The following is a 25,742-nucleotide window of genomic DNA, read 5'->3' as shown; positions in this document are numbered from 1 at the left end:
ATTTGAGGGGCAGTTGGGAGCTGGAAACATGGCTGTTTTTGACAATACTAACCCAATAAAAAATTCTTAACCCAACCCTGGAGTCTAAAGAGATCTTAGGTCACACTGGAAATCATGGGAACTTCTAGCGAAGGACCAGTTGACAAGTGTTGCCCCCATGTCCCCAAAACCACAAATGCAGAAGAAACCAATACCCCTAAAGACAGCAAAATGTTTTCCTGGGTGTTGAGGCAAGAGCTGGCTACCAAATCAAACACATGGGGAATTAAGTTGTCTAATAAATTTGACTAAACCACATGGATATGACACCTCGTGGCGAATCACCTGTCAATGTACTCTTTCTTCTATGGTTAAAATGATCTTCTACTGTTAGAGAGGCCAAAAAGGCGACAAGAAAGTCAGAGCAGTGTGGATTCAACCATTCCAAGTACTGTGTCACCCATTCAAGCAATGTCAGGGAACAAAATAATACTTGTAAAGAACAGAGGAAGCGAAAACTAGGAGACAGAGATGCCAAAAGGCAGAGAGGATGGCGGACAGAGGAATATTCCCCAAGAGGCAGGGAAGGGAAGAGCAATGTTTGGAATGTAGACAGCAGGCCCCTGGGGAGCCCTGCCCTGGGACGGGGTAGATGGCAGAGGTGAGAGGTGCTTCTTTTTTTTCTTTTTTTTTTTTTTGCTTTTTTTTTAGGGCCACACCCTCGGCACATGGAGGTTCCCAGGCTAGGGGTCTAATCAGAGCTACAATTGCTGGCCTACACCACAGCCACAGCAACACTGAATCCTTAACCCACGGAGCGAGGCCAGGGATAGAACCCACAACCTCATGGTTCCTAGTTGGATTTGTTTCCGCTGCACCACAACGGAAACTCCGAGAGGTGCTTCTTTCCTCATCTCCCTGTTATCCTTAAAATAAACGTCATCAAAATAAATTAAAAATAAATAAATAAATAAACGCCCTCTTCCCCAATAAACTGACTGGATGATCCGTTACTTGCTCTCTGAAAGAGCCTAATCAACAAATCTTTCAGGGTCAAATATAAATGTGAAAGTCTGACCAAAGAAAATAACCAACTGCCATTTATTCACTAACACAACATTGAATACATTTTCAGGCTAACTATGTGCTTTATACATACACTCACATACATATACATAAAATACATATGTATATTATATATATGCATACACATATATTATATATACACACAGATATATTTAATCAAATTTCCCTTGAATACGCATAAGGTATTGTTAACATTTTACAAATACAAAAACTAAAGTTTAGGGAGTTCTCTGGGTGACACAGCTGGTTAAGGGTCTGGCATTGTCACTGCATCGGCTTGGGTTGCTGCTGTGGCACGAGTTTGATCCCTGGCTCGGTAACTTCCGCATGCCACAGGCATGGCCAAAAAAAACCCTGAAGTTTAGAGGATTTGAATACCTTACCCATGATCACATAACTACTAGGTAGCAGCAAAAGGCCACAGAAACCCAAGGCCATCAGCCCCCAAGCCTGTGCTTTAGTACCTGACCCCATTAGGTTAAATCATTATGCAACAAGTTAGAAAATTCAGTCAAATATCCCTACCCAACACAAAGATTTTTCTGCAGACAGCAATGAAACACTGGCAAGACTCACTGATAATTTATAAAGCAAAACCAACAACCAACCCACCAGTTTACTTAAGCATAAAAAATAAGAAGAAACTATAGAAAAAAGACAATGGCTTTGACTAGAAAAAATTATATGATTTTTATATATACCCCCCCAAAAAAGAAGCCATGAAATGAACCAAAAGCCAAATAACCAACTGGGAGAAAATATCTGCAGCATAATAGATAAAGAGCTAATATCCTTAATATGTAAAGAGTTTGTATGAATCAATAAAACCAAAAGGAAGAAAATGGGGAAAATCATTAATAATATTTAATAAAAAAGGAAATGTAGTTTCAACCAAGTACACAAATTATGATAAACCCTACTAAGTATCAAGATATACTTTTTGAAAGTGTATATACACACACACAGATATAAATATGTAGATATCTATCTGTATCACATGTAACCAACTCAAACACCTAAACCCAGTAATTGTTGCTGGGTTGTATGATCACAGAAGGTTTTTACTTTCTTCAAGTTTCGGTTTATTTTCCACAAGGAACCAGGGTTGGGGAGGAGGGAATCATGCTTAATCAGATTTTAAAAGGGGAACTTTTTTAAGGTATCCAAAACAGAAGGAGAGTAGATAATGAAACATAGTCAAGTGTGGTAGAAAGTGGTGAAGTTAATAACAAAAATACGCAAAAAAAAATAAATGGCAATTAACAAATATTAGCCTAGGTATATATACATAATGGAATACTACTCAGCTATAAAAGAAGAATGAAATAATGCCATTTGCAGCAATATGATGGACTTAGAGATTATCCTACTAAGTGAAGTATGTCAGACAGAGAAAGACAGATATCATGATACCACTTATAAGAAAGCTAAAAAAAAATGATACAAATGAACTTATTTACAAAACAGAAATAGGATCTTAGACAGAGAAAACAAAGTTATAGTTACCGAAGGGAAAGCGGGGGGTATAAATTAGGAGTTTGGGATTAAAATATACACACTACTACAGGTGGAATAAATAACCAACAAGGATCTACTATAGAGCACAAGGAACTATAATCAATATCTGTAATAACTTACAATGGAAAAGAGTCTGAAAAATATATATACATGTGTGCATAGCTGAATCATTTTGCTGTACACCTGAAACACAACATTGTACATCGACTTTATTTCAATGCAAATTTTAAAAATATATTGGCATAGGATTTTTTTTTTTTTTTTACAGCTACATCTGTGGCATATGGAAGTTCCCAGACCAGGGGTTCAAATCAGAGCTGCAGCTGCCAGCCTATGCCACAGCCACAGCAATGCAGCATCTGAGCTGCATCTGAGACCTACGCCACAGCTTGCTGCAACGCCAGATCCTTAACCCATTGAGTGAGGTTGGGGATCAAACCCGCAACCTCACAGACACCATATTGGGTTCTTAACCTGCTAAGCCACAACAGAAACTCCAGATTTATTCTGATTAATTAAAAATGTCCAATATTCTAGAATGTACCTGTGACTGAACTGGCTCAAAGAATTCTTTTTTTTTTTAACGGCCACACCCGAGGCATTTTTAAGATCCTGGGCCAGGAACTGAATCTAAGCCAGGGCTGTGGCAACGCCGGATCCTTTAACCCACTGCACCAAGCTGGGGATCAAACCCACAACTCTGCAGTAACCCGAACTGCTGCAGTCAGATTCTCAACCTGCTGCACCACAGCAGGAACTCCAAAGAACTCTAAAACACAACTTAGTGCAAAACACTTTAAAAAATTATTTTTAAATATTTATAGTTGATCATAGGAAGAGCACGGATTTCTATTAGAGAATTTACACGTTTATTTTATTTCTTAAATTTTTTTTACAGCCACACCCAAAGCAAGTGGAAGTTCCCAGGCTAGGGGTTGAATCAGAGCTAGAGTTGCTGGCCTACAGCACGGCCCCAGCAATGCAGGATCCAAGCCACGTCTGCGACCTACACCACAGCTCATGGCAACGCTGGATTCTTAACCCACCGAGCGAGGCCAGGGATCGAACCTGAATTCTCATGGATGCTAGTCAGATTCTTAACCTGCTGAGCCACAATGGGAACTCCCTACATGTACATTGTAAATAAATATGCCTCGCTGAAATCCATTCGACATTATTCTAAGTCTGATTACTGGAAAGAAACTACCTGTTACTCTACGAACTCTCAGGGGCTTGAATTTCATTTAATGGCCCACTATGACAAAAAGCTCATTCCTGATCTCGGAAAAAAGCATCTCGGGGTAACAGATCGGGTGGGAGTACAATAGCCATAAAGCACCTTCCCTCCAGAGGGAAATTCAAGTTTCATTATGTCCAATTGGGCTTGAAATTATAACTACTGCTCACATACGTTTGTTTTTAATAGAATAAAACATCATCCTGTGGACCCACACTTTACAAACCTGAAGCGGTGTTTTCAAAACAAGTTTTTTATTAGTATGACCACTGTAAATGTTCAACCGAGAACTGAGTCATCGACTAGTTTCCCTAATTAAATTTTTAACCTCGAATACAGGAATGCACTTCAAAAGCTAGACTCCTACTTCTGAGGAGTCATGTCCACTAAAGACCAGATTATGTACGTGATAACACTTATCTTTATCCACAAAATACTAGAATATTCTGATCCCAGACTTTACAGCCAAGTTTCCTTGAAGCGTCATCGTCACTCGGGCACTTCCTCCTTCCCCTTGCCTCTGATGGCCCTCAGCCCACGTGGGATCTGAGCTAAGGCTGAGAAAAGCCAGTCTAGAGCCAACTGTCTGTATAATAAGCAAATCGAAGGCATTGGGTGTTTTGCCTTGTTTTTAACAAGCAACCTGTGTTCATATTTTTCTTTTCTTTCTTTTTTTGTCTTTTTAGAGCCGCACCCACAGCATATGGAGGTTCCCAGGCTAGGGGTCAAATCGGAGCTGTAGCCACCGGCCTACACCAGAGCCACAGCAACTCGGGATCCGAGCCGCATCTGCGACCTACACCACAGATCACGGCAACGCCGGATCCTTAACCCACTGAGCAAGGGCAGGGACCGAACCCGCAACCTCATGGTTCCTAGTCGGATTCGTTAACCACTGAGCCATCACGGGAACTCCAAGAATTGCTTGGATTTTGAACTTTATCTCATCATCCCAAACAGTGATGGCAAGCCTCCTTGCGGGCGGCTACCACATCTTCTGCTTCCTTTGTCCCTCTCAGCACCTCACCCTGTGCCCAGGAAGGGTCTTCACTGATGTCCAACCTCCTGTATGCCATGTGCAGAGCTCTGGCAAAGAGCAAGTCATGATGAAGAAAGGAGCTTCCCTGCCTGAGAGTATCGGAGCAGAGTCAGAAAGAGGCCAGACACCTTACCAAAAAGCCCCAGGGCAGAATGTAAGACTACAGCAACTGAACAGGAGATGAAAATAATGGAGGCAAATAAAGGGATGAGAACAAATCAAACAGCTCAGAGAACGGGCAAGAGAAACAAGAAGGTTTGCTAAATGTTTTGGCAGCAATTTGGCTAAGAGACTGATAAACTTATAAAAAAAAAAATCTGTAGTCAAAGAGACAGAATCCAAAGCTTCATATATCTCCATGGGAAACATCCAAAGAAATGTATGTTTGCAAATAGCAACTTTGCCCATCTGCCGCTGTGTCGGTATATTTTCTCAAGAAAGAGCTGCGGGTCCATTAGCAATCCTGTGACATTGCAAAATATTTTTCTGCCTCTGGCGGGTCCCTCTGATACTCAGGTGGCTTCTTAACAAGTCCCTGCAGAAGGCAGAGCGGTTCTGGGGTTGGGATCTTTCCCAAAGAGAGCCAGCTGGATAACCGGTCTGATCTACTCGCCACTCACACAGGCACACCCAAGAGCCGAGAGGAGTGAGAGAGACAGGGTTTGCTTTTTCCCTTTTTTTTTTCCTTTTTTTTTTTTTAGGACTGCACCTGAGGCATCTGGAAGTTCCCAGGCTAGGGGTCCAATTGGAGCTGCAGCTGCTAGCCTATGCCACAGCCATAGCAGCTTGGGATCTAAGCCCTGTCTGCAACCTACACCACAGCTCACGGCAACACCGGATCTTTAACCCACTGAGCGAGGCCAGGGATCGAACCCGCCTCTCCATGGATAAGAGTCAGGTTCATTACTACTGATCCACAATAGGTATTCCCAAGACAGGGCTTTCAAACCATCCCCCAGCCATCTGGGACATGGTCATCCAGAAGGCTGTCCTCGTGTCCTGGGGAGATCAAAGTCTTCTTGGATCCATTCAAAAAATATTTACTCAGCACCTGCTCTACACTAGGTACTATTCCAGCCACTGAGGATGGAGCAGTGATCCCTTCCCCATGGGGCCTACCATCCACTGGGGAGACAAATAACAAACATATAAACATGTAAACATATACCATGGGGTCAAGAGATATTATGGGTTGAACGGAGGGAGTTCCCCAAAATTCATGTGGTTAAGTCCTATCTCAGTCCATTTGGGTTACTATAACACATAGCATAGGCTAGGTGGCTTATAAATGACAGAAATTTCTCTCTCACGGTTCCGGAAGCTGGGAAGTCCAAGGTCAAAGCAGATTTGGTGTCTGGTGAGAGTTCTCTCCCTGGTTCACAGACAGCCGTGTTCTCGCACAGTGGAAGGAGCAAAGGAGCTTTCTGGGGTCTCTCTCTCTCTCTTTTTTTTTTTTTGTCTCTTTTTAGGTCCAAACCCATATGGAGGTTCCCAGGTTAGGGGTCCAATCAGAGCTGTAGCCGCCGGCCTATGCCACAGCCACAGCAAGCAGGATCTGAGCCTTGTCTGCGACCTACACCTCAGCTCATGGCAATGCTGGAAGCTGGATCCTTAACCCACTGAGCAAGGCCAGGGATCAAACCCACATCCTCATGAATGCTAGCCAGGTTTGGTAACCGCTGAGCCATGACGGGAACTCCTGGGGTTTCTTTTTTAAAACCACGAATCCCATTCATAAGGACTCTGCTCTCGCGCCTAATCGCCTCCCAAAGACCTCAGCTCCTAACACCATCATGTTGGGAATTAGGTTCCTACATATGACCTTTGAGGGGACAAAACATTCAGACCATAGTACGTCCTAAACCCCAGGACCTCAAATGTAACCTTACTTGGCAATAATGATCTTGACAGAGGCATCGAGTTAAAGTGGATTAGGGATGGACCCTAATACAAAATGACTGGTGTCCTCATAGAAAGGAGAAATGCAGACACAGAGACAGATGCATACAGGAGTTCCCATCGTGGCGCAGTGGTTAACGAATCCGACTAGGAACCATGAGTTTGTGGGTTCGATCCCTGGCCTTGCTCAGTGGGTTAAGGATCCGGCGTTGCTGTGAGCTGTGGTATAGGTTGCAGACGCGGCTCGGATTCCACGCTGCTGTGGCTCTGGCGTAGGCCAGTGGCTACAGCTCCGATTAGACCCCTAGCCTGGGAACCTCCATATGCCATGAGTGCGGCCATAGAAAAGACAAAAAAAAAAGAGAGAGAGTGAGACAGATACATACAGAGGGAACAACGTGAACAGGCACGGGAGGAAGACAGACACCCACAAACCATGGAGCAGGGCCTGGAGCAGACAGACCCTTCCCTACAGCCCTTCGAAGGAACCTACCCTGTCCACACCTTGATGTAGAACTCTGGTCTCCAGAACCACGTGGCAATAGCCTCTGCTGTTTAAGCCACCCAGTGGGTGGTACCTTGTTACAGCAGCAAACTAATACAGGTGGTGAGACGTGTTCTGAGGAAAGAAAGAGCAGGGTCAGGGGCGGAAAGTCACAGGGGACAGGAGCAATAGATAGGGTCATCGGGGAGTTCCCGTTGTGGCTCAGTGAGTTAAGAACCCCACATAGTCTCCGTGAGGATGTGCGCTCAGTCCCTGGCCTCGATCATGAGGTTAAGGATCTAGCATTGTTGTGGTTGCAGCTACAGCTCTAATTCAACCCCTAACCTGGGAACTTCCATATGTTGGGGGTTCGGCCATAAAAAGAACAACAACAACAAAATAAAAAGGTCATCAGAGCGAGGCCATGTTGACCTCCATGCTTCCAAAGAGGCCCAGTTGTTTGCTCCATCAGTATCGCCCCATCCCCACCCCCCAGGGCTTCTCTTGTAGACAAAACAGTCCCAGAGGGTCCCAGGCATATTTTTACACATGTGCTCACACCTGACTCCATGCATTGTGTGTCCAAGTTAAGTGGCGGCTACTGCTCCTTAAAAGGTTTTCACTTCCCTAGATGTTCCCTCTCTCTCTCTCTTCTCAACCACCCATAAACCTATCATCACCTTTCCCATGAAGAAACAATGGGACGCAACTCAGAGTTGACTCCTAGAAAGAGTCAAGGTCTTCCAAAGATGTCTACTCTCTATTATACCCCTTCCCTGTGACCTAGGCAGGACCCAGGGTGGCCGTAGAACTACATCCTGGCCTGAGTGTACTCTGCAACCTAAATCCGATCAGCACAGGTGCTCACATACCAAGGTGACCCAATCCTCACCCCAACAACACAAACCTCTAACCAGACAGTGTTGCTGATAGGAATGGGCAACAGAGCAGTGGCTCTTCACCTTTGGGGAGTAAATAAGTCCCTTTATACTGTGATGAAGTCATGGATCCTCGCCCCAGAAATATAATTATACACATAGAATTTATAGGGTTCATGGACCTGCAAAGCTCATCTATGGCTCCTTTCTAGGTAGTGGAATCCAGGGAAATAACCTCTGCCATGACAAGAACCACCAAGAAACAAAAACAAAGGATAAAACGGGGAGCAGACAAGAAGGAAAAGGCTTCAAAACATATCACTGAAAGAGGACTGATGGCCTTAATATATAGAAAGTACCTGCAAATCAATAAGAAAAAGACCAGAAACCCAAGGGAAGATGGTGGATGGACATGAACAAGTAACAAAAATGAAGTATAAATTGTTGTCAGACATATGAAAATATGCCCAACTCACTTATAAATATGAGAAACTACACATAAAACAAAATACCATCTTTAATCTACTAGATTGGCAAAGATAAAAAATCTGAGAACACTTTATATTGACAAAGATGTGGCAAGAGATCTCCACCCCAGGTTGATGCAAGTAAAACCTGGGACAACCTCTAGGGCAGGCAATTTGGCAATATCCCTAACAGTTAGTGATACCCTTTTGCATAAGGCTAGGAACTTATCCCTCAGATAAGCCTGAAACATTTACAAGATGACAAATGGGTGTAGGTATTTACTTCAGCATAATTTGGGAATAACAAAAAATTGTATACAATCTAAATACCCTTTTTTGTTTGTTTGTTTGTTTTGCATAGGCATGCAAAAGTTCCTGGGCCAGGGCCAGGAATCAAACCCAGGCCACAGCAGTGACAATGTCAGATCCCCAACCGCTAGGCCACCAAGGAACTCCCCTACTCCTTAATTGTGCTTAATTTTTATGTAACATCCACTGACTCGCTCATCAAGGATTAGCTAAGTAAATACGGTACCTCCATATAGCAAATAGTATGCAGTAATTTAAAAGGGCAGCAGTCTAGTCCCAAACACTCTGGGCATCCCAGGAATATTCTGGCCTCAAGTTTCTTTGCAGTTAGGATGCTTAGGGGTCTCTGCTGGGTGTGTGGATACCTTTAGGATACTTTTGTGTGTCCTATGGGTTTTGTCTTGAGGAATTTGCGTCCCCACACTTCGGCTAGCTTATCGACCAGTGTGTCTCATCAGAGACAGTGGGAGAGACCCTCTTTTCCCCGTTACTCCTGAGTTGTGGGAGGTTAGATTATTACCAAATAGCATCATGATTAGGGATATTCAGGTGACAAAAAGGCTGTGTGAGTGGGAGCCATCTCTTAGCATCCTCTTACCTCCTCTACTGCCACCAAACTGGTTCCACCCTACCTAGCTATGCAATTTCTAATTCCTGGATTCTTTGTGGTTTTTAAGCACTTGTGTGTGTGTGTTTGAAAATTCATTTGGGGAGTTCCTGGTGTGGCTTAGTGGATTAAGGACCTGACTATAGTGTCCATGAGGATGTGGGGTCGATCCCTGGCCTTGAACTGGCGTTGCTGCAGTATAGGTCATAGATGCATCTCACATCCTGCATTGCTGTGGCTGTGGCATAAGCGTGCAGCTGCAGTTCCAATTTGACCCCTAGCTCAGGAACTTCCATGTGCCGCAAATGCGACCATAAAAAGAAGAAAAATTTCATTGGGTTACATTTTGGAATAGGTAAAACAGACACATGGTCTAAAAGGGAAAGGTTTCAGGAGGCAATTCTGCCTTCAGCTGAGTGCCTCGTAATGGGTTCTTCTCCCCAGAGGCAACCTTGCTTCCAGTTTCTGTATTTCCTCTAGACATCCTCCGTCTGCATACAAGTGTACATACATTTGAGACTCTCTATGAATACATTTGTAAATGTCCACATATAGAAAGATATATTTTTACACCATACATGCTGTTCAGTATCTTGCCTTGTTCACTTAGCAATATGTCTTATATATCATTCTCCCAAATGACTACAGAATATTCTTATTCTTTTTAATTATTGCATAGTATTCGCTATATGGAGGTACCATATTTACGTAGTACTTCCAATATCTCCACATTTCAGGTGGAGAAGCAGCAAACTAGGTCTGCAAGGTGGGGCAGGGACGCTGCCCACTTAGGTTAGGGAGCCAGCCTGGACTCAGATTAAGATCCTGGACTCTGCCCCTGTCTCCCCCAGGAAGCAGTGGACGCCCAGCCGCACTGCCGACCTTCCCTTTCTGGGTTAAGAACTTCTTCCCGAGCTGCTCAGCTGTGAGCTCGCCCCAGGAACTGCCCCCAGCATGGGTCTGAGGCCACTTCCCCCTACCCAGAGCCACCCCCACCCAATGCCGGGTCCAAAGGTACAAAAGCCCAGTCCCTTTGCCCCACCTGGACCCCTCAGTGGATACAAAGATATAAAACTGGAGTTCCTGCTATGCTGCAACAGGACTGGCAGCATCTCTGCAGCACCAGGGCACAGGCTCAATCCTGCCCAGTATGGTAGGTTAAACTATCCAGCATTGCTGCAGCAGCAACATGGGTCACAAATGCGGCTCAGATCCAATCCCTGGCCTAGGAACTCCGTAAGTCCGGGGGCAGGGGGGCAAAAAATAAAGATATAAAGCCCAGGGAGTTCCCATTGTAGCTCAGTGGGTTAAGGACCTGACACTGTCTCCATGAGGATGCAAGTTTGATCCCTGGCCTCATTCATTGGGTTAGGATCTGGCGTTGCTGCAAGCTGCAGTGTAGGTCAAAGATGCCACTCAGATCGTGGTGTCGCCATGGCTGTGGGAACTTCCATATGCTGCAGGTGTGATTGTAAAAATAAATTAAAGAAAAAAGATATAAAGCCCAGTTTGGACAGCTCAGCTCTGAAGTATAGTGGGCACTGGGGGGTGGGGGTAGCTTCAGCTGCTCCTGCATCGGGGGCCCAACTTCTCCCTCTGCCCCCTGCTGCCTGGCCCTTCCCTTCACCTCTCTTCCCCTCACTGGTTTTGGTCCTCAGTCTATGCCCTAAGACCACATTTCCCCCTTCTCAAGGTCTGCTTTCCAGAAAATCACCTACAACACAGTCCTCACACTCTACGAAGGTGTTGAGGGTTGAACTGTGTCCTGCGAAGAAGCTATGTTCACGTCCCAACCCCTGGGTCCCTGGGAACGTGGCCTCTTGGTAAATAGAGTCCTTACAGATCTCAGCAAGATGAGTTCCTCTTAGATTAGGGTTGACCCTACGTCCAATGACAGGTGACCTTATAAGGAGAGGGAGACTTGGAGACACAGACGAAGCATGGCAGGAAGGAGGCCACATGGAGACAAGGCAGAGACTGGGGTGTGCCAGCTACACACCGAGGGATGCACCAGAGGCTGGAAGAGGCTGGAAGGACCCTCCCCTAGAGCTTTCAGAGTCTCTGCCAATACCTTGATTTTGGACTTCTGGCTTCCAGAAGTCTAAGAGCATATACATTCTGTTCTTTTAAGCCACCCAGTTTGTGGTCATTTGTGAGGGCAGCCCTAGCAACAGAGGAGAGAGGGTCAGAGGCAAAAAAATCTACCCAGAGCATACCTGCACGCATTCAACACAGGGAAGGATACCACCTGCCCAGGGTGGCTTCTAGCATCTAATGAGAAAATGCACCAAAGTCCCTGAACATACCACAAAGCGCTACACCACTGAGCTGGTATTTAGAAGGAAGGAGAGGTGAGCGCTCTCCATACCTTTGCAGAAGTATCTGCCTCCTCCACAACTATTGAGGGCCCCCGGGGTTCACTCCTTTCCCGCTGGTCATCCTATGAACCAGCAGCATCCCATCAGGTGGCGTGATCGGTTCAGGTCAGCACTTCAACGTGACCAGAGCCCAGGCAGAAGGGAGGAAGAGGTTTCACTAGTTTGCTAAAAATAAGGCTCAGGGATTATCTACGGGTTACAATTAGCCAAGAGAGCAGGTGGCTCCGTTACCTTCAATAATCAAGACGGGGATATAGGTCCCCAGGTAAATGATACTTTGCACCCGAGCCACCTTCCTGCAGAGGACACCCAGCCTGTGCCTCTCCCTCCGGGCAGACACAGCTGCCACTCCCCACACCTTCTGGGACGATGCCACCTCAGGGTGGATGATGGTCATGGTGCCCTTGGGAACAGCGGGCAGCGTGCCGTGGGCTGTAGTTGAGCCCCGCCTGTGCCGGTGACTCCACACCCACAGAGAAAATTTAGGGTTGTACTCCTCTTCGTGGGGACCGCTCAGCCCTGTTGTGCCAACTCAAAGCACCTTTGAAGTCCCCGGGACCTGCGTAGCAATGAACCCTGAGAAGCGAGCTCTAACTGCCAATTTCCATCATTCACAAGGACTTCAAAAAGATGAGGCAGGGCAGGAAGTTCAGAAAGACTGTGCCTGCGAACTGCAGCGTGCAGTCTCAGAAATTATAGGCACTGCCTTGTCACGCGCGACATACTGAGCAGGTGCTTTTGCCAAATGCCTCTGCTTGCCAAGAAATCCCTGCCGAGGATTAAGGGAACGGGCCAGTTCCCTAAGCATTTCTTGTTCCTCTATTCCCCCTAAATTTCTAGCACTGGGAAAAAAAAAAAAACAGGATTTAGCACCTGTTTGTTTCAGTAACACTTGCTAAAAACAGAGCTGCCAAAAGGCCACCTCTAAAATTAGTCATATTTCCTGCTCTGGAAAACATAGTAAATTGTATTTTTAGCAACTCCTTCACCCCAGGTAGCTAGCATCGTCATGCTCAAAGCATAATTATTGGCAACTTACTAAGCAGGCAACCCTTATTTTTAGCCCCAGAATAGCTCCAATGAAAGTGATAAACAGGTTTAAAAAAAAAAAAAAAAGGTTGAAACAAGATATTTAAACATCCTAACCAATCATGTTATGTTCCCAACTTCGTCTCTTAAAGAGACTTAATCACAAAAAAAGGTAATTGTAGCATCAACGCTTTTCCCCCTTTTTGTAGCTTTGCCGGCCTGTGAAACCCGCTCTATACCTGAGATATACCTATGCTTTTCCCCATACGCCTTTCCAACTATATTTTATCATCTTTTAAATGTAATAACAACCCAGGCAGAGCCAGAGACTGCCTTTCACAGAGACCAATATCAGAGGCCAAAAGCACACCTCTCTGCGGGCTTTTCCAAGTTATCACTTGATATGCCCGCTCAGCAACTTTGCTCTTTGTCTCAAAGCCACTGAGAATACTTTTCAGACACTGATTTTGTGATCATTTTTCCTCCTCTAATCATCAACTTGGCCAAAGACAGACTGAGAACCTGCCAGGTAAGAGTTTCACAGGACCGAGCGAATGATTGATTTTTAAAGCCACCTTAGTAGAGATTGCACCGACTCAAAAAGCTAAAAGGGGGACAACATCAGGTCTTGCCTGAAGCCATCCTTTCTTTCCGAGCAGTAAAAGGGCCAACTCAATGCAAATGAGAGGCAGGCAAAGGAAAAAGAAAAAAACAAAACAAAACAAAACAAAACAAAAAAAAAACCACTGTCCTGCAGGCCATGGTGAGAAGAGGAACCTCTCGAAAAGATAGGATTGAAGCCTGAAATGAAAATCAGGAAAAAGTGGCTCCTTTGCTCAGCAGGACTCAATTCCCAGCACACCATGAAGGATTTCACCCAAAGCTTCTTGGAAATGTGTGCCAAGTCAAAACGCAACATACGAGCACACACACACACTCACACATACACACACACACACACACAAAGTGCCCTAAACCAGGAATATGTGGCATAAATGACCCAAAACAATGTGCACCATTTGAGACTGCAACTGAAAGCATGGGGCATGTCCTCTTCTTCCTTTTCTCTTTAATTTTTTAATTAAAGTATAGTTAATTTACAGTGTTCTGTCCATTTCTGCTGTACAGCAAAGTGACCCAGTCATATGCATTTCTTCTTCTCATATTATCTTCCATCATGTTCTATCACAAGAGATTGGATATGGTTCCCTGTGCTGTTCGGCAGGACCTCATTGCTTATCCACTCTAAATGGAATAGTTTGCATCTCCTAACCCCAAACTCCCAGTCTATCCCACTCCCTCCCCCCCACCCTCCCACCCCCTCACCACCCACTCCCCCTTGGCCACTACAAGTCTGTTCTGTCTGTGAGTCTGTTTCTGTTCTGTACAATTGTTTGGCTTTTCTCCATCCCTCTTTTCAGAGTTTTTATGAACTGATTTCTTAGACAAGCTGCCCTGGATCCTTCCACTCAGGGAATGGGGGGGGGGGTGTCTATTTCTTACTACAGTATTCATGACTTAATTCCCCTCCCACTGCCGTCTGTGTCCTTTCAAAAAGACAGAAAGTGTGCACCTCCCCAGAGAGGGGTTATTGAGGTGAGGGGCTTTCCTGGGACACTTATTTCACCCACTCTGGGGCCACTCATTTCCCCTCCTCCAGGTCTTGTCACCTCAAGGTCTCCCCTTGCTTGGCTCACAGGAGTACCCTGTCTCTGGGCGAAAACCCTTTTAATAGATCACCTTTTAAAGAGCCCTGGAAGCTGCAAATGGTGTGAGGTTGACTTCACCTTTGTTTTTGGTCTTTGTAAGACAATAACCAGAACATGAGTGGGGCTGGGGACCCCTGAACTCAGCAATCCTTCTCTCTCTCTCTCTCTCTCTCTCTCTCTCACACACACACACACACACACACACACTTTAATCTCCATGATGTGTCAAAAAGCAAATATATTAGTTAAGCATTAAAGGTGCTGGATTGGGGAGATAAAAGTTAAGAATGACACCCACTGTGTCTTTGAAGCTGGCCAGTAAGCAAACTAAAATCCAGATTTCTCACGATGCTTTTGGTCCCAGAGCCCCGATTCCCATGACCGAAATAGGGCACAGTACAAAAATTTCCCAAACTCTTCCTCCACCCCAAGAACCACCCTCCCTAACTAGAGCCAATCAATTAGTTCAGTGCAACGATTTTACATCAATTAATAGTCCCTGCCCTTGAGAGATGAAGTGAGATGAGTCGTTTAAGAAAGACAAGATGAGATAAATGAGGGGGAGCCCCTAAGGGTGCAGGGGGATCCTCGCTGGACCCCGTCTGGGCAGGAATTCCCCAAATTCCAGCATGCCTGGGGGCCCAGGAGAGTTCCAGAATCCAAGCGCCTGGCTAGGGACTCAGCTCTGAGTGCATTCTAGGGCAGGTCAGCCAAGGCTAACAGCCTGATCTTATGGAGCTGAAATGCATCGGTGAGGAGCCGGAGCCACAGCCCCGCAGCGCTCAGGAAAGTGGACGGCAGCCAGAAGCAACTGAGCAGCAGGGCAGGGGAATAGAGCCGGCTCCTAACCTTGACCATCACGCCCTCTCTTTTTGCTAAGTTTCAGAAGGGAATATACACGATCAGACTGAATCCTATACCTTCGAATGAAAATAAAGTTCTATCACTCAGGCCAAGAGGAATTTACACAGGCACTGAGAAGTGAGCACACTGTAATTAGCGAGCTGGGGTCCCCGGCCACCCTGGCGCCCAGACTGGATGTGTAAGTTCCCAGCACGGTAAACCCTGGAGGAAAGAGTGCCTGGCTCTTTTTGGACTTAGAATGAGGTCTGGAGGGGGTTTTTTCCCTTCTTCTTCTTCTTTGAAGAGTTACTCCGTTCAGTGAGTTCATCCTGCACACTCCCCTTGTGCGTGGAAATTCAAGCCAAGAGGCACTTTTAGAACTACTCACTCTAACCCCACTTACCCAAAACAAAGGCGCACCCCCCCCCCCATCCCAGCAGCCACAGGAACAGAGGACAAGGGACAAGGGCGATGGACATCCGCACTCTAATGCTAGAGGCTGTATGACATGGGACATGATGGGGAATGGCAGAAGGAGACTAAAGCTGGGAAAGGCTGGGACAGGAGGACAGGGCAGTTCGTCCCCTGGCAGAGCCAGGAGCTCCGAGGCTGCGCGGAGGATCCCACGTCAGGAGGTGGAAGGGAAGGTAGGAAGCCGGGAGCTTTCCTGTCCCTCCCACACTGTTGTCACCTCCCTGGTGAATGGACCACAAAGGGGGGCTAGGACTCCACCTGAGCAAGCTGCAGCCTGGAGGGAGCCTCAAGTCTGAAGCCATCACGAGCCTGGGGCAGCCTCCCAGCTTGAGTGTTGCCTCCAAAGTGATCACACTTGGGGTTTCTTCTCACAGATCTAAGTTGCAGCTTAGGTCTACCTGGGTCTTGCCTGGCAAGGGTGGCTTCACAACCCCTAACTTTTCCCAAGGATGGAGAGAGTGCCCTTCCAAGTGGCTGGGAGGGTCCTCCTTTGCTTCCCCCTCTTCCAAAAAGATAAGAAAGGGTCTCCTAACCTCTGAAGTCAGGGGGTATCAGTGCGTAGTCCTGTGTCTGCCAGAGCAAGATTCTTTCTGTAGCTCCCACCCCAGCGGCTGGAGCGAGGACGGGGGAGGGGGCGGAATGGCTGGGATGGAGGGGTGGGAAGGGTGGGTAGAGGGTGGGCGTGTGAAAACCCTCCTCCGAGCAGGAAAAACCTCCCCTAGCTGTCCCCACCACACACACGGGTGGGAATGCCTCTGGGGCCTTCCCCCACCCCCTCCCCAGAGCCCAGGAGGGGGATCCGACTCTAAGTTCCCCCAAGAGCTGGCTAATCAGCTCCCCGACCCTCATCATAAGGGGTCCACGCACTCCAGCCCTGGTTTCAGCCTTTCCACTGATCAAAGCCCCTACCTGCCCCAAAAGCAGGGTCCCCCACCCCCACCCCCCACCCCCACCCCCCGCGCCGGTGTCCGCCAGGCGGCGCCCTTCCAGGAGCAAAAAGACTGCAGGCAGATCGCGAGTAAAGCAGCGGCCCCCTCGGGAAAAGTGACCCCAGACCGCCCCTCGGAAAAGGCCGGTAAGCCGGCTGCGAGGGCCTGCGCGTGCGTTTGGTTCGACCCCTCTTTCAACCCCAGAGGAAAGGCAGGCAAAAGGGGAGGCGTCCGGCCGGGGCTCTGCCACCGGACTCGCCGCGCAGTGCTCTCGGCAGGGTCCCCCTTCCCGCCCCGACCCCCCAACCCAAGGGTCAGAGATCGGCGTCCGGGCGGCTCACCTTCTCTCCGGTCAGCACGTGCAGCCCCTCGCGCACCTTGGCGAAGGAGCCCTCGCCCAGCTTCCTGCTGCCGATGAGGTAGTTGCCCACGCGCTTGTGGTGCTGGAAGTCGCGGAGCCGCTCGCGGGGCACGCCGCTCACCCAGGCCGGCAGGAAACTTCCCTCGCAGGCCGCCGCCGGCCTGGCCGCGTCCTCCGCGCCGCCGCCACCCCCTGGCGCCGCCGGCTCTCCCAGGAGCCCGTCCCCCGCCGCCGCCGGCATCGCGCTCGCCCGCGGCCCGCGCCGCTTCGGCTCGTCTCCCGCGCTCGCGGCTCCTCCTCCTCCTGGTCCGGCTGCCCCGGCTCCTCCCGCCGCCGCCCTGGGCCCAGCCCCGCCCGGTCCGCGGCTCCCGCGCCCCCGACCGCCGCCGAGCGCCGCACGCAGACAATAGCGGCCGCCGGGGCCGCGGGGTACACGGGGCCCGCCCCCAAGAAGTTCTTCTTCCGAGGGTCGCCCGGGCCCCTTTTGGGAGCCGGAGTCCCGTCCGGGCGGCTGGTGACTGTCGCCCGGCTCGGGTGAGCAGGGAGCGCGCGGGCCGGGGAGGGGAGGCGGGGGGCGCGGTCCGATGCCCGGTCCGGGAGCCGGGATGCCTGGTCCCGGAGCCCGGGCGCCTTGGCAGCCTCCGCCCTCGCCGCTGCCGCCGGTCGGCCCGCACGGGCTCGGGTCCGGCTCGCTGGCTCCTAGCTGCGCGCCGGGCAGCCGCTCCCGCCCGAGAGGAGCGCGCGGCGGGCTGCAGGCGCCCTCTGGAAGGCAGCGGAAGAAAGCCCCATTCAGTTTGAATTTGCAGAAATTTAATCCGGTCGCGGGCGGCGGGAACAGATGCGAGCTCCACTCCGCAGCCTGTGCACTTTCAAATCCCTCGTAGCCCCTCCCTCCCCGCGCGCAACAGCCAAACTCGACCCTCGCCGGAGAGGGGAGGGCCCTGGGAGCGGGAGCGGCGGAGTGGGCGGCGGAGCCACCTGAGCGCCAGACAGGGGGACCCCGCGCGGCCTCGGAGGCGCGCGCTCCCGGGCCGCCCAAGTCGGGCCGCCTCCAGCTGCGCCTCTCGCCGGGATTCTGGGCTCGGGCTTTCTGGACCTTTCCGCGAAGAGATCCCCCACCCCCGAGCCGCACCCTGCTGGGGCAGGAGGAAGGGAGGGAGGCGCTCTCGAACTGGGTGGACTGTGGGTTAGGTGCCCGGTGTCCAGTCCCGGGCCTGGCACACAGTAGGGCCCTGTGGAGCCTGGATGGAGAGCTAGATGGATGGTTGGAAGGAAGGATGGAGAGGTGGCGGGGCGTCTGCCCGGGCTCACACCAGACAGGAACGCTGTGTTGGAGGAGAAGCAGCCGTAACAATAATAGTAGCAGCAACAACACAGCCACCAGGGCGTTTGCTGCCTCTGCTTGTACGTTTACACCTTCTCTGCTTCCCATTGAAATGATGCTGGCGATTGCAGGATGAGGTGGACCAGCGCTCCCTGCTCCTGGCGGCTTTTGTTCTGTGTGCGCCTTGACTCTGCTTATTCCCGGTAAACAAGTGCAGCTGCCCTGCCGACTCCGATCTTCTCCAGGATCCCCAACGTCTTCTCAAACCAAAAATGAGGAATATTGTTGCGGGAGCCGGGGGAGCTAGGTAGGGGGAGGCATTTACAAAATGCAACCTGTTGAGCAGCCAGATAAAAGGCGCCAGCGTTTAATGCATGGTTTACCCCTGATATTACAACATCCGAGTTGAAAGGGAGGATTCGGTCCTAACCAACTTCCTTTCCTTACTGATTCTTTGGTAAACAATTAGGGCATGATGCAAGTCAATGCTCTGAAATCGGGGCGGGGCGGGGCGGGATGGGGGGGGCTGCCTTCATTAATCCAGTGTCTTGGGGGCTTTCTGACCCATTTGAACAGTGACCCAGAGAAACGCCTCTTTCAAGTAGATCTGATTTAAAGATGCTGTGATCACCTACTGGCGCTTTATGACTGGGCTCGTGTTTTCAAGTCTTCTCATTGTTCCCTTTTTCAAATATTAAAAATACACTTTCAACTGTTTTCCTCGCCGTGCTTAAGGGACTTCTTCGCACCCACCCCACCCCCATAATTTCTGCAAGGCCGATCTCATCGCTGTAATGTCGTCAATTCAATCATCAAATTTTAGGACAATAACATGGGAGGAGAAGCGGGCTGTGTGACTGGCATAGTGCCTGCAGAGTGAATGTTCAAAGAACGCCTCATGGATAAGGAATAAATATAGAGCTCACTTTGGGATCAAAACCATGCTGAACCCTCTTTCAGAAAAGGTTGTAGAGTCTCTTCCATGTGTATGTATTAGTTGAGAATGAATTTATTTAATGTTTAGGATAATTAGCTTTGTATGAACATTTAGAAATTACTTTATAATAGAGTAAGGCAGATGCCAGAGATAGTTCATCAGAGTCTCCCTGTGGCCTTAAAAAAGAAAAGAAAAGTTAGCTGATCCAGATACAAAAATGGTGGAAGATATTTACAATGAAATAGAGATTTTCTTTCCTTTTAATTATCCTCTCGGGGTGGAGGTCAGGAAAGGGGTGAAGAAGAGAGAAAATCCAGGCCCATTCATTCTTTTCCAAGCCTGATGCCTGGGCTTCATTCAAGTTCACTGCTAATTCTGTCATCTGGGATGGATCCAAAGAGAAGTCCGAATTGCATCCTGCCTGGGCTTAGTAACTGGTTTTGGAACTACAGGTCCTGTTCTCTGAAATGGCCTTGTTTAATAAGGAATAACCCAGGACATTCCTTTCTGGACGACAGATTAGGACACAAAACAATGCATTGCCCTCTTATGCGAAAGACAGGCAGAAAACAACTGGTTGAAAGGCAGTAATCCAGCATTGAAGAGTCTTTACTAATTATCGCCAACTAAATTTCTTACCCTCCTGGAGCATCTCCCTGAGCGCTCCATTTCAGCTCTCTTCATCCGGGATGTGACTTCCTTACCTCTGCACCTCTGCCTGTACCACACCCACACCCACACCCACACCCAGTCTGCTGCCTTTGACCCATTTCTACCCAGCAAAGCTGATCCCTCGCTTCCCCATGAAGCCCAGTCAATGAATTGGAAGAGGCTATTCACCCTCTCTTATTACACATCACTCACGCTCCTTAAGTCCTGTATTACTTCCTGTGAATGTCTTTCTTTTCTTTTAGACTCACTGAGTTGGGAGCTGCCTTATTTTATATTCTCTTTGCCCTGGGGCACCTAGCACAGTGGCTGAGACATGGTCATCATTCAATAGATACTTGTTGAACAAATGAATGAAACGTATCATTCCCTGATTCTCCAGTGAATGGAGTTTCATTGCTCCGGACAGCAAGAATCCGCTCTGCCCTGGGCGAAGACATTTCTTTTTTTGTCCTTTTTTTTTTTTTTTTTTGCCATTTCTTGGGGCACTCTCGCGACATATGGAGGTTCCCAGGCTAAGGGTCGAATCGGAGCTGTAGCCACCGACCTACACCAGAGCCACAGCAACGTGGGATCTGAGCCGCATCTGCAACCTACACCACAGCTCACGGCAACGCCGGGTCGTTAACCCACTGAGCAAGGCCAGGGATCGAACCCTCAACCTCATGGTTCCTAGTCGGTTTCGTCAACCACTGAGCCACGACGGGAACTCCACGGAGGAAGACATTTCTATTCACTTTCTAAAAGCGTTTGCCATTATATTGTTGGTGGCCAAGGGAGGTCAACAAATTGTCCGAGATGGGCCATTCTCTACCTTGGATGAGTTAACCCTTTAAAAAACGTTACCGACACAGTGGGCTGGGAAGCCGTGAAAAGCTTTCTCGGTTGACTTGGACCAGCTGTTTCCTTCCTCCCCGTCTCCTTCCCCATCTCCTCCTTCCATATGGCTGGGAGACGGTCTATGTGCTCCCACAGAACGCCAGCTAGGAGACCCAGCTGGAAGCAGTCAAAGACAATTAGAAGTAATCAGGCTGGCACGGCTAGGAAATGAAAGTTGGCTAGAGGGGGTTAGGCTGGCAGAAGCGGGCTGGTGACTGGAGAAGGAACAGATAGCAAAGCACAGACAGCAGGCATGAATCAACTCTGCCTGGAAGACATCCTGTGAACCCTATGCGTTCATTTCCCCAAGCAAAACTTCCAGTAAATCCCAGGGGCAGGACTTGAACTCGTGTCCCCTGAGTTCATGTCCACCAATATCTTTTCACAGCTCCCAGCTGTTGAAGGGGCACGATGCAAAGGCGAAGGAAGACAAAGTCCCTCGGTCGGTCACAGACGGGGGTGCAGAAGCAGCTTCGCCGGGCTTTGGAGAGCAAGCAGCCTGCAGCACCCTGCGGTGTTCATTCCTCCCTAAAAATGAATGGTGACTCGTCACCTCTCTGCCTCGGTCTCCTCCATCTGTAAAATGGGGGTAGTAAGGACGTGTGAGGATTAAATGAGCTTATGAGCATAAAGCATTCAGCCCAGTACCGGCATTTATAAGCATGTTGTGAATGTTCCCTCTCCTTCCAGCAATACTGTCATCATCCAGACCTCAGGAGAAGTCACTCAAGAATGCCCTAGAGGAGTTCCCCTCGTGGCTCAGTGGAAGTGACTGCGACTAGTATCCATAAGGACACAGATTCCATCCCTGGCCTCGCTCGGTGGGTCGGGGATCTGGCGTTGCTATGAGCTGTGATGTAGGTTGCAGATGCAGCTGGATCCCACGTTGCTGTGGCTGTGGCGTAGACCAGTGGCTACAGTTCTGATTTGCCCCCTAGCCTGGGAATCTCCATGTGCCACGGGTACGGCCCTAAAAAGACAAAAAATATATATATATATATATTTGGGGCGTTCCCATTGTGGTGCAGCAGAAACGAATCTGATTAGGAACCATGAGGTTGCAGGTTTGATCCCTGGCCTCGCTCAGCGGGTTAAGGATCTGGTATTGCCATGAGCTGTGGTGTAGGTCAAAGACGCAGCTCGGATCTGGCACTGCTGTGGCTATGGCGTAGGCCGGTGGCTACAGCTCCAATTCAACTCCTAGCCTGGGAACCTCCATATGCCACAAGTGCATCCCTAAAAAAGCAAAAAAAAAAAAAAAGAATGCACTAAAATTCCACAGACACAACGGCCCTTATTACCGAGGAAGCCAAAGCATTTTCACCAAGTAGGATCACTTCCCTGAATCCAGAGTCCTGTGACCAACCATCTTCTCCACCAGTCTGTGGACTAAACGTGGGCTCAACACACACACACACACACACACACCCCTTCCCACTCCTATCCTAGAGCTTCATCCAAATTCACCCCGAAACCTGAGTCATCCTTTGCTTCCTCTCCCTGAGCTTCGTGTCCAATCCCTCAGCAATGGCGATAGGTTCTTCTTTCACCACACGCCTCTATGTGACCTCGGCTCATCACCCTCACCTCTTGTCACCCTCTTCAAGTCACTGTCCTCTCTCTCCTCCTAACGGGTATCCCTTGCTTTCACTCCTAAGCCCAAACCATCTATTTATTTTATTTTATTTTATTTTTTGGCTTTTGTCTTTGTTGTTGTTGTTGTTGTTGCTATTTCTTGGGCCGCTCCCGCGGCATATGGAGGTTCCCAGGCTAGGGTTGAATCGGAGCTGTAGCCACCTGCCTACGCCAGAGCCACAGCAACGCGGGATCCGAGCCGCGTCTGCAACCTACACCACAGCTCACGGCAACGCCGGATCCTTAACCCACTGAGCAAGGGCAGGGACCGAACCCGCAACCTCATGGTTCCTAGTCGGATTCATTAACCACTGTGCCACGACGGGAACTCCCAAACCATCTATTTAAAATGAGAATCCACGAGTTCCTGTTGTGGCTCAGTGGGTTAAGAACCCAACTATTATCCATGAGGCTGCAGGTTCAGTCCCTGGCCCTGCTCAGTGGGCTACGGATCCGGCATTGCCGTGAGCTGTAGTGTAGTCACAGATGTGGCTCAGATCTGGTATTGCTGTGGCTGTGACTATGGTGTAGGCCTGCAGCTGCAGCTCCTATTTGACCCCCTAGCCAGGGAACCCCCATATGCTGCAGGTGCCACCCTAAAAATAAAAATAAAATAAAATAAAAAATAAAACTTAAAGAACGAAAATCTGGGAGTTCCTGTCCTGGCGCAGTGGAAATGAATCCGACTAGAAACCATGAGGTCGTGGGTTCAATCCCTGGCCTCCCTCAGTAGGTTAAGGACCCAGCATTGCCATGAGCTGTGGTATATATAGGTTGCAGACTCAGCTCAGATCCTGCGTTGCTGTGGCTGTGGCATAGGCCAGCAGTGACACCTCCAATTCAACCCCTAGTCAGGGAACCTCCATATGCCTAGAGTGTGGCCCTAAAAAGACAAAAAAAAAAAGAGAGAGAGAGAATCTAATCACAACATCACTTCCCTTCCCCTCGTGGAGTCTGGGTGGTGGTACGAAGCTTGCCTGCCTGCGACTGCTTAACTGATGACAGGATGAGAAAGTACATTCTTCCAGCAAGATCCTAATGGCTGCCCCAGAAAACCCAACTCTTATTTTTTTTTTTTTTTTGCTTTTTAGGGCTGCACTTGCAGCATACGGAAGTTCCTAGGCGAGGAGTCGAATCAAAGTGGTAGCTGCTAGCCTACACCATAGCCACAACACCACCAGATGCGAGCTGTGTCTGCAACCTACACCATAGCTCACAGCAATGCTGGATCCTTAACCCACTGAGTGAGGCCAGAGATCGAACCCACATCCTCCTGGATACTAGTAGCGTTCACAACCCACTGAGCCACGATGGGAACTCCTCTTTGCCTGCCTTTCTCACTGGGGGTCAACACCAACATCACCCCCACGACCTGGGAGGCCCTTCCCCGCTCCCATCCCTTTACTTCTCAGAACTCACCTCCTCCTATCCAGCGAATGCTGTTTCCACACCTGGCACCTTGCTCCTGCAGCGGGCCCTTTACCTTATTCCATGGAATAGCTTTCTCCCAAATATCTGCAAAGTCAGCCTCCTCAGCATCTCTGGGTCTTTACGCAAAGATGCTCCTCTGTGGAGGTCCAGTTGTGGCGCAGCAGAAACAAATCCGACTAGTATCCATGAGGGTGCAGGTTGGATCCCCGGCCTTGCTCAGTGGGTCAGGGATCCAGCATTGCCGTGAGCTGTGGTGTAGGCTGACAGCTGTAGCTCCCTAGCCTGGGAACACCCATATGTCATGGATGCAACCCTAAAAAGCAAAAAAAAAAAAAAAAAAAATCAACCAATAAATACATAAAAATGAAAGCTATTTAAAAAAAAAATGCTCCTGTGTGACACTGATGATTTGATAATGCAGTCCTCCCCCAGACTACCACCCCCCCAACTCCTGCTTCCCCTTCTCTGCCTGATTTTGCTTCCCGGCACCTAACACCATGTGACAAACATCCAGTTTTCCTTCTTTGTTTACTGTCTGTCTCCTTCCTAGAATGGAGGCTCCCTGAGGGCGGGGGTTTTGCTCAGCACTCCAGGCATGGTACCCAGGACAGAGGCAGTACTCGATACAAACTCATCATGAATTCGTAATTCGCAGTTTCTCCAGTGGCTGAAGATGGGACTGTAATACATGAGCAAACAGAAAAAAGAAGCACAGCAAAACTGAGTTCTGCTAGAGAAAGCATGCATCATAAAGACAGACTTGGAGAAAAAAAAAATCAATATTCATGCCAGAAAGATAAACCTCCAGAACAAGGTCCATATTTGTATTATGGCAGGAAGGGCAAGGTTATTAATAGCTTGAAATGCTGAGGCTTGAAATGTAGGACCTCCATTTATGGGTCCTAACGACTGTTCATTTCTTGTTGGGGACTGGGCGGAACCCGGCCGCAACATCGGGTCTGCAGTGGCGTCTCAGAGCCCACGCAGTGGGGCAACTCTGAAATGTGACAGTGGGTGCAGGGGCAGGGAGAGGAGGGGGCATTCTGGAACGGAGCCCACTCGTCGTGGGTCTTAGGTCCAGCGTTCAGGCAGGCTGACTGCAAAAGCCTGCTCCGGACGGTCAGTGGCCAGACTCAGACAAGAAGAGTCAGGCGCCCCCTGCTGGCTGACTCAGCTCTGCTTTCCCTTCACAGCCCAAGGAGCCACTGAAGATCAGCACCTGGAATCCAGAACCTCCTTCCGCAGCTGGCTCCCCTGACCATGGGCAGAGCGCTTAGAATCTCTGAACATCAGGAGTTCCCGTTGTGGCTCAGTGGTTAACGACTCCGACTAGGAACCGTAAGGTTGCGGGTTCGATCCCTAGCTTCGCTCAGTGGGTTAAGGATCCAGCATTGCTGTGAGCTGTGGTGTAGGCCTCAGACTCAGATCCCGCGTTGCTGCACCTGTGGCCTAGGTTGGCAGCTATGGCTCCCATTAGACCCCTAGCCTAGAAACCTCCATATGCCTCTGGTGTGGCCCTGGAAAAGACACACATACACACAAAAAAAAGGAATCTCTGAACACCAGTTTTCTCCATCTGTAAAGGGAATAACTCCTTTCTGTTCATCCTAGTAAGATAAGAAAAATTGTTACTATATGAGG

General features: G+C 48.9%; 1 protein-coding gene across 1 annotated transcript in view; it reads right to left on the bottom strand.

The window, feature by feature from the left end:
- The window catches only part of HUNK (hormonally up-regulated Neu-associated kinase), a 137,232-nt gene extending 119,022 nt beyond the window's left edge, over positions 1–18,210 (bottom strand). Inside the window, exon 1 of the mRNA XM_047795431.1 lies at positions 17,207–18,210. Coding sequence (XP_047651387.1) covers positions 17,207–17,467 — 261 coding nt within the window. The 5' untranslated portion in view covers positions 17,468–18,210. The remainder of the gene's footprint in view (positions 1–17,206) is intronic.
- Between the last annotated feature and the right edge of the window lie 7,532 nt (positions 18,211–25,742).

The sequence above is a fragment of the Phacochoerus africanus genome, chromosome 1, assembly GCF_016906955.1.
Source record: "Phacochoerus africanus isolate WHEZ1 chromosome 1, ROS_Pafr_v1, whole genome shotgun sequence".
Classification (NCBI taxonomy): domain Eukaryota; kingdom Metazoa; phylum Chordata; class Mammalia; order Artiodactyla; family Suidae; genus Phacochoerus; species Phacochoerus africanus.
This window is presented reverse-complemented; position numbering and strand designations above follow the sequence as displayed.